This window comes from Ostrea edulis, chromosome 10 (genome assembly GCF_947568905.1).
Source record: "Ostrea edulis chromosome 10, xbOstEdul1.1, whole genome shotgun sequence".
In the NCBI taxonomy this organism is placed as follows: domain Eukaryota; kingdom Metazoa; phylum Mollusca; class Bivalvia; order Ostreida; family Ostreidae; genus Ostrea; species Ostrea edulis.
Window position 1 is genome coordinate 12563898 of NC_079173.1, and position 9110 is coordinate 12573007.

The 9110-nt window shown below is 35.7% G+C and overlaps 2 protein-coding genes across 2 annotated transcripts; both read right to left on the reverse strand.

Annotated features, from left to right (window-relative positions):
- Positions 1-569: 569 nt before the first annotated feature.
- On the reverse strand, positions 570-5279 carry LOC130050946 (toll-like receptor 8). Its single transcript, XM_056152002.1, has one exon. The coding sequence runs from the start codon at positions 5159-5161 to the stop codon at positions 3446-3448; it is 1716 nt and encodes a 571-aa protein (XP_056007977.1). The 5' UTR covers positions 5162-5279; the 3' UTR covers positions 570-3445.
- Positions 5279-6420, reverse strand: LOC130050947 (biglycan-like). Its single transcript, XM_056152003.1, has 2 exons — positions 6212-6420; positions 5279-5868 (listed from the first exon to the last, which is right to left on the reverse strand). The coding sequence occupies exons 1-2, from the start codon at positions 6231-6233 to the stop codon at positions 5303-5305; spliced, it is 588 nt and encodes a 195-aa protein (XP_056007978.1). The 5' UTR covers positions 6234-6420; the 3' UTR covers positions 5279-5302.
- Positions 6421-9110: the final 2690 nt, after the last annotated feature.

Consider the following 9110-nt stretch of genomic DNA (forward strand, 5'->3'; position numbering starts at 1 on the left):
TATATATTGATATCACTTTCACAAATGATATACAATGTACTTAGCATTAAGATATGTGAGATATATGCAGGAAGAAACGTGCCCCAAATTGGACTAAACGTGGAAAATGCATGTCAAAATATCAGTTACTGACAGTGCTACACAAACACCCTAACACAAATCCAATTACCTGTGTAATCAGACGCATCCTTATATATTTCTTACACAAACAACGAAGCACAAATCAGATCACCCGTGTAACGCCAACAACAGCATCAAACACATTCTTACATATTTCTTATATAATACATGGTTATAATTACAAGGTTAAATAACCAGTTAGGACAGTGAGGTAAACTTTTACAAACAAATATTGATGGACATGGCTTACATTTCTCTTTCTGAAATAAACAGATAAAATAAAGACAATAAATTGAGCCAAACAATACAACCTTTGCCGTTCTTGGCACATTGATGTTGACTACGGATTACTCCATTTACCTGATCAAGATATAGGGCTCATAGAGGATGTGACTGGTCGACAGGGGATGCTTACCCCTCCTAGGCACCTGATCCCACCTCTGGTGTGTCCAGGGGTCCGTGTTTGCCCAACTATCTATTTTGTATTGCTTATGGGAGTTATGAGATTGATCACTGTTCGTTATCTTCGCCTTGCACAAATAACCACTGTGATATCAAATTTCGCGCAGAAATCATTCACTGCGACATCACATGACCACAGGAATTCATAAAAAAATAAATTTCAAACATGAAAGGTAAATACAACCAACAGCGATCAAACTCAACCCAAAGAATACAAAACAGAGTTGGGCAAACATGAACTCCTGGACACATCAGATATTGGACCAGGTTCTCAGGAGGAGAAAGCATACCATATCGACCGGCCACACCCTCCGCGACCCCTACATCCCGATCAGGTAAACGGAGTATTCCGTAATCAAAATCAGTGTGCCAAGAACAGTCTAACAATCAGTATGAAACATGTCAGACAGCAATTGACCCAAAGAAAATTTGTATTCGTAAACTAGATCATTATAACGACAATATAAATTTTAAAATGCTGACTTTAAAAGAGAATGTTGAAACCCCTGTAACATCAACGTTTTTGTCAGAAGCCTGCCTCGATTTGAAAACTGACCATACATAGAACAAGCTCTTGCGTATTTAATCAGTTGAGGGATATAAACATCATATGCAGGTGATAATGTAATATTGCTACATAAATGTGAGAAGCTGACGATGAAGACGCTGAAATCACCTCATCAAAATTGGTACCGTACAAGTTTTACATTATGACCCCTGGGTCGAGGCCTCTGCTGGTGGACTGTTAGTCCCCGAGGGTCTCTACAGCCCAGTAGCTAAGTACTTCGTTACTAGCTTGAAAATACGGATGTATATTTAATTGCTGTTACAAAATTTAGAAATTCATTTCAAAATTAAGGATTATCTCCCTCATGCATAGCTCTTATCCTTGGACGAATTTGGCTGCACTTTTTTGGCACGCTGTTTTTGGCTATAATTAGCTCTAAAACTTCATAGTTATTTCGGATTTCAAAGATTTCGGTTGAGCATCACTGAAGAGACATTATTTGTCGAAATGCGCATCTGGTGCATCAAAATTGGTACCGTATAAGTTTTACATTTGTCATAAAGTTGAGTTGTTAGTTTACCGTTAATATCTATTGTGAATAAAATAACAAAGTACGAGACAGATGCTGAGGATTGTGTGGTGTCTATCAAATCGAGATATGAATGAAAATTATTATTACTCGTAGATAAAACGTTGTTGATATATTTTTAAAGATGTGGAGTTTAAGGGCACAGCAAGATATATTTTGTTCTCATGTAGAAGCTTTTGATTAATCTCTGCTTCATACGAATATGTGTTTCATGTTTCACACTTATTTTAATAATGAGAATTAAATGAAATGAGAAATTTGGGACAAAGAGAGATGATTCATTTGTGTCCCACATTATAGGTATACAATAAAGGTATCCATACAACAGTGTTGTATACGAACAGCCCTTCAGATATACAATAGTATTGTATACAAGCTATCCTTTAGTATTTTATATATAAAATTAAGTAGTTATAAAAATGTACAATGGGCATGCAAACTGACACCTGCTATACAGTGCTTGGCCCTGACTGGGTTATCTTTTCATTTTTGCTCTATGCAAGGTGAAGATAATGAACAGTGATCAATCTCATAACTCCTACAAGCAATACAAAATAGATAGTTGGGCAAACACGGACCCCTGGACACACCAGAGGTGGGATCAGGTGCCTAGGAGGAGTAAGCATCCCCTGTTGACTGGTCACACCCGCCGTGAGTCCCATATCCTGATCAGGTAAACGGAGTTATCCGCAGTCAAAATCAGTGTGCCAAGAACGGCTTAACAATCGGTATGAAACACGTCAGACAGCATTTGACCCAATGCGAGGTCGTATTGACGAACTAGATCGTTATAACATTTAATTAAAAAAAAACCCCGCCTTTTTAATATAAAAAAAACTTATTCCGATTTTATTTGCAGCTCATTTGTTGTGGATATGCCATTCGAAGAAGGCTTTGTACTTTGTTATTTGTAGGCATTGTACAGATATGACACAGCAAATGCGACATTAACATTTTACGAAATGTTGACGAATTGTAGCATGTTCAGGTTCGGCAGTTTGCCTTGATGATTAATATATTATTTACAATGTGAATTGTATCACAATTTACTTAGCATTTTAGGAAAATAAATATGTAAAATTTATTTTACGTAATTCAGTAAAAAAAAAAGTATGAAAATTGGACTAATGTGGACCTTGTAGTAGTAAGTTATAATAAAAATGAACTTTTCAAAATGACTCACTCCCGTACTACACGAAGTATGCTATCATAAAGCAACGCAGTTCATACTCTCGTGTGTTTTTTTCAAAACTAAGAATTATTTTACAAATTTGTATTCTACTTTCATTTCTGTCAGAAAACCGTTAAAGAAGACGTACTCAGATGATGAAGATTCATATACAGATTGTTTACATTCACATTTATGAGATGACTATCATTACAGCTTGTAAAGATGCCGAAGGTAAAAAGATTGTATAATGTGAAATGAAATAAAACAATTATTGGTATAATTATGAGGCAGATATGCTTTTCATGGAGGCAACATTTTGTTTGACATAAGTATCCAGACACGTATCAATTACAAAGTAGTCTACTCTATGTCCACATCTGAAACAAATACACTGTACATTGTATAATAAGTACAGTGCACACGGAAGGCTGTGTTATTGTATTCTATAATACATACATTCTGCTTATGCAATCAATATTTTGTTTCTCGTGAGTGTCCGGAAACGTATTACTTTCAAATAAGTCAATTCTATTTTATAATTGAGACATATATATTAAATAGAGTACACCACGAAAGTCTGTTTTATTATATTCGATTAATCCTTTATAGTGGTCATTAAACGTTTGAAAAATTTTGCTTGTTTTCCTTCGGTTTCATTTTCATTAAACACCAATGGTTTGATTTTCCACCAAATGAACAAGATGTCTTTTGGAAGGTCTTCAATTTGGATTCCATCCCTAATGATTAGAACAAGTTTTGCTTTAGTGTGAATTGCATGTATTTTTGCGACCTGAATTTCATAGGATCCCCATTCAGATTTGATAAAATGCCGCGTTATAACGAATATCACATATTTGCTCATGTTAATAAATCTAACTATTTCTTCTGCATAGGAACTACCTGGGTCAAAATCTTTATCTTGCAGTGCGATTCGAAGATTTTCTCCATTTAATGCTGGGTAAAGTTTTGAGCGCACCCAAACAAAATCACTGGACGAATACGAAATGTATGCGTCATACACAGGTATGTCACATGTAGTGATTGCCGAAAGCCTTTTTCTCCAAAATAATCGTATTCTCAACCTACCATAACGCAGGAGGATTCTGTAGCGGTATAAAATTGTAAATGTTACAAGAAACAGAAATGTGACCGACAGAGCAGAAGTCGATATTTGCACCCACAGCCTTGAAATGCTTCGTAGTTCCAGTGATCGCGTATCATTAATCACACTTAAAATCGTTTTGGTTGGTTCCTCAATACAGTAGGTCTCGTTCAAATGAAGAAATAGTTCCCGATGATCAGACATCCAGTGCAAGGAATCAAGGGCATTACAGAAACAATCAAAGGGGTTACCTCTAACATCTATCTGAACGCTTTTAAGGTGATTTAAGGTAATGATAGCGTCAATCGAAAAGGATGATATTTTGTTCGATCTCATTTCAAGAATTCGTAATAATGCTACGTCCCGAAGAGCATTTGGAACTGTAGTGAGTAGATTGTCATTTAGTGATAACGTTTTCAAGGAGAATGACTGACTTTTAAAAAGGTTCGGATGTAAATCTTTTAAGGCGTTCTCTGAGAAATCGACTACCCTTAATTTAGTAAGACCGTTAAGAAATTCACCCTTTACATCTTTTGTTAGACCTAACTTAAGATTTACATCACTGATGTAGAGTTCCGACAAGGAGTGCAAATCTTTCAGAAATGCTACATATAAATCTTTACATTTCACACCCGAGAGATCCATGAACCACAGCCGAGGTAAAAAGAGTTTGATGTTCTTCTTCGTACAAAGGGAAAAACTTGTGTATCTTAAATTGAGGCGTTGTAGATTAGCGCCGTATAGGTGAATAAGCGGCATGGAAGAAAGTGGATTAACATATGTGTTGGACAAGTCTAAAATTTCTAAAGATGGCGAGAACGTTAAATTGAATGACAATTGTTGACTCATTAGTTTACGGTTCGTACTGGGAAATGAATCTGAACCGCAGTAGCTCTGGTGACTTAAATTGATTAATTTGATTTGTGGTGCTTCTAGAATTGCAAATACCAACGGGGAGTTGCGTAACGTATTATACGACAAGTCTATTTGTTTAATACAATTCATGAATATGGAGGATTTCATCGCACTTATGCTTACAATATGCGTGCCCTTGAAACTAACCGTTTCAGCACAGACGTTTTTCAGATACTTTACATCATTTTGATACAACATCATGGCTTTTCCAGAGAGCGGGAATGTATGAGTTAAATTTACATAGTTCAATTTCTTAAACTGCAATCTCATCAGTGATTTCAATGCGTATCTCATGCCACAAAACGTTTTAAGGCGCAGACCTTGTAAGTTAGGAAACGCCCAAAACAAATCTTCGTTGATATTTCTGCAGGGACAATTGTTATGAAAGAAGAAATGTACATATTCTATATTGAGTTCAGCAAGATTTTCGAAGGATTAATTAGTTAAACGGAAATGGACGTAAGAATCAATTTCCAACTTTTTAAGTTGTTTTAATGGTTGAAATTTTGGAGAAAAATGTAGGGTTGCTGTAGTAGCGCTCATTGATAAGTTTCTCAGGGACGAAAGACGTCCTATTTCGTCGTCAGGAAATCCTCCACCTAGAAAAGGATTGTCATTGATTCTGAGGTCCTGAAGAGAATTCATATCTTGAAACGTTCCCTTTTCTATGGATCCTTTGCGAAGTTGGTTTGAGCTTAGATCTAGGATGCATAGATTAAGCAAATGATGAAATACGTTCTTCTTGATGTGATTTATTCTGTTCCGATTAAGATAAATGGCTTTCAGGGTGTGCATTCCTTTAAAGTCGTCATCCTGTAGTTTGACTAGATCGTTGTCAGAAAGATCGATGGCTATGATATTTGACGTAATGTTTCTTGGTACGGATTTCAATTGTTGATGTTGACAATTGTACACATCCCCAGTCGAATCGCATATGTCCGATGATTTAGTAATTATGCAGTTTGCATGGGCATCATACAAAAGCAAAATTGGAATAAGACCTGTCGTCAAAAGAAACAGTCATGCATAGTGTAAGACAATGTAAAATTATACAAAATATAGGGGAAGGGAAGCATTGTCAAGTTCAATGTGTTGTGAAAATAAAGATATTTAAATTCCGTTGAAAGCATTATCCCAAGTCACATAGGTATGTTTTCATTGCATTAGCACAGTTTATGGACACAAACACATGGTCCGTGTTTCAAAATACGACATTTCGTTTAACCTTCATTATCATTATATCTCCATTGCATTAGGAACTTATCATTACATTGGTATACACACTTCAGAATGATCTTTATCTTTAAAGGAATGAGAGAGAAAACATTTCTATCAGAAACTTACCGCACTTTGTCCAGAAACCCATTCTAGACAGTCTAAAGAATATGATACAGTTTCACGAAATGCTTCACGAACGCAACATTTCCTATGCCTTTTTTTACTGCTACGTTTACTCTTTGGTTAAATTGGTCACAGATTGAATAACTTCCAAATCAACGGAAATTGTGAATGCACATGTAAGATGTTAATACAAACTTGTTCAGTGGCGGACAGTCTTTATGATCTTTTGAAGCCGACAATTGAAAAATAGTTGACTGTAAAATTCACTTGATTTGGATCAAAAGGAAAAATTTTCCTGCTTTTAAATATTAAAATATACCTAATTGAGTGATTTCAAAACTTCCCCTTACATCAGATATCAAATTACGGACAATGAGCCAGGGATGTATCAAATGAAATTGAAAGGAATAGTGTTTTCCGGGTCAATCAAAATTTTGTGTACCCTTCCCTCCAAAATGAAATAGAAAAACAAATGACAGGAAATAAATAAAATAATGAAAGCGTCAGAGATGTTCGTTTGAGTGTTGATCGATAAGATAATATATAAAGAGCTTTACATGTACTGACATTTTATGAAAAGATGTAGTATTAATGCAAAAAGGTCCATGGGCCACATGGCTCACTTGAGTCACCTTGGCCCTGCTGTTGTTTAGCTGTTAGAGTTTCGAAAGATATTTTCAATTTTTAGTTCTGTGAGAAGTTTGATCCCATATCGTGCCCCAAACCTAGCCCAAAAGCGTATCGATGTAACCGATTTTATATTCAGAAAAGATGGGGATGTCTCAAAATGAATCTGAGAAATATGACCTTGTTCTAGAGAATATCAATTTTACAAGGTCAAAGGTCAAGGTATGAAATTAAAGGTTGGTTGCTTGTTTGTTTTACATCCCGTCGAAAGTTGTTCACTCACATGGAGACGTTACAAGTTGCAGGTGACGTACCACAAATTCAGACCTGTATTTAGTGCTTACGTCCGTAACAGTGTGATTTCTTGAACGTTGTAGAGTCTGTCGCGACATGGGACCTCTGTTTTGAAGGTCATATCCGCAATACCTCTGATTATCACTTCTAAATGCCGAGCGTTTGGGAAAAGGAACAATCCCTGCCTATGTTAACGTCTTAGGGTTGATGCGGTCATGGTAAGAGCGGTGCTCGAAATCACGTCTTCCGGATTACGTAGCACTCGCTCCACCTTAAATGAAAGGTCTTGCTATAAGAAATCCGTCAATGCCAACGGTTAAAAAATATGGTGCCTTAAAAGGCTTTATCACAAGACATGAAATATGGGAGACCGGTCATTCATCTTTTAAACGTTTTGAACAAAAAAAAAAAAAAACAAAAAAAACAAAACAAACAACAACAAAAAAACCTATGTTAAATATACCCGTAGGAGTTATGAGATTGATCTATGTTCGTTATATTCGCCTTTCATACAAAAACATTATTGTAGATATACACCTAAAAATGAAAATAGTTTAAAAAGACAGTCTTTCTACCAACCTTTTTTTTTTCGAATGGAGCCGAATACTGACCACGTGACTGTCTGATTAGCATATTATGTGCTACTTCCCAAGGCATGTTTGGATCTGTACATTATCGAACTACCGTTTAGTGTTTTACACATGATCTAACATCATGGATTTAGTCTGATACATCCTTACTCCTATATCTACAAATCAATGAACTTCATGTAAAACTTATCGACAGCATTGTTTTGTTTCTGACCACGTGAACAGAATGCGCACGCAATTTGAACATTACGCAGATAAAGGCAACCGAATGTGTCCGAGTTAAATTAGTCCAAAAAAATGAACTTAAAATTTGCTCGGGATTAAATGAAATGGATTACGTTACACAAGTTATTTTATATATTGTAGCGCCATTATAGATCCATCAATCATGTAACCTTGGAAACAACAACAAATTGATGCTAGTACTTATGTGCCTTCAAGAAAAAGGATAAAATTGGTACCATATAAGTTTTACATTACTTTACACATAGCCGAAATTCTTCAAAATGCATGCATATTTTAATATAAGATTTACCATTTTCTTTAAATCTCTTAAATAAATTAGAAAGTGTTCAGTCTTAGAATAGTAAGAAGAATTAAGCACTAAGTACAGGTCTGAATTTGTGGTACTTCACCTGCAACTTGTAACGTCTCCATGTGAGTGAAAAACTTTCGACGGGACGTAAAACAAACAAGCAACCAACCTTTAATTTCATACCTTGACCTTTGACCTTGTAAAATTGATATTCTCTAGAACAAGGTCATATTACTCAGATTCATTTTGAGACATCCCCATCTTTTCTGAATGTAAAATTAAACCATGCAAATCTATAATGATAGAAATGCATATAAAATGATGAAAACATTAGTTTTTGCATTCTTTTCTTCCAATTAAAACTATTCAGTGAGGATCCGGGTTAGAATGGGTCCCCAGTACCCCTTGTTTGTTGTAAAAGGCGACTAAATGGGGCGGTCCGTCGGACAAGACCGCAAAACCGAGGCCCATGTCACAGCAGGAGTGACACGATAAAAATCCCTCTCTGCCTAAAGGCAGAGCATAGGTCAAATTTTTGCAGCCCTTCACCGGCAATGGTGACATCGCCACATGAGTGAAAATTATAAAGCGGTACGTTAAATAATATACAATCAATAAATTCATTAAAGACTTTTAAAACCTGTGACACTTAAAGGTGAAACACGGTGAAAATAGATTGAAAATAAAGTTTACAGTTCATTAAAACCTATGTTGAAAAAGTTACAGCTGTGATTGTTTTTGTCAAACAATTCAGGTATTAACGCAAATACCTATTTAGATATAGTTATTTATAGAAACGAATGACGGAATGATCGCCCATCCTACTCCGTCGTCTAAATGAATTTTACTTGCCACT

What these genes read in the sequence shown, in the direction of transcription:
- LOC130050946 (XM_056152002.1), bottom strand. Translation starts at nt 5,161, where the DNA reads ATGAGATACGCATTGAAATCACTGATGAGATTGCAGTTTAAGAAATTG.
- LOC130050947 (XM_056152003.1), bottom strand. Translation starts at nt 6,233, where the DNA reads ATGGGTTTCTGGACAAAGTGCG. An exon ending in GGGTTTCTGGACAAAGTGCG is followed by an intron (nt 5,869 to 6,211) that starts GTAAGTTTCTGA and finishes TTTTGACGACAG; the next exon opens with GTCTTATTCCAATTTTGCTT.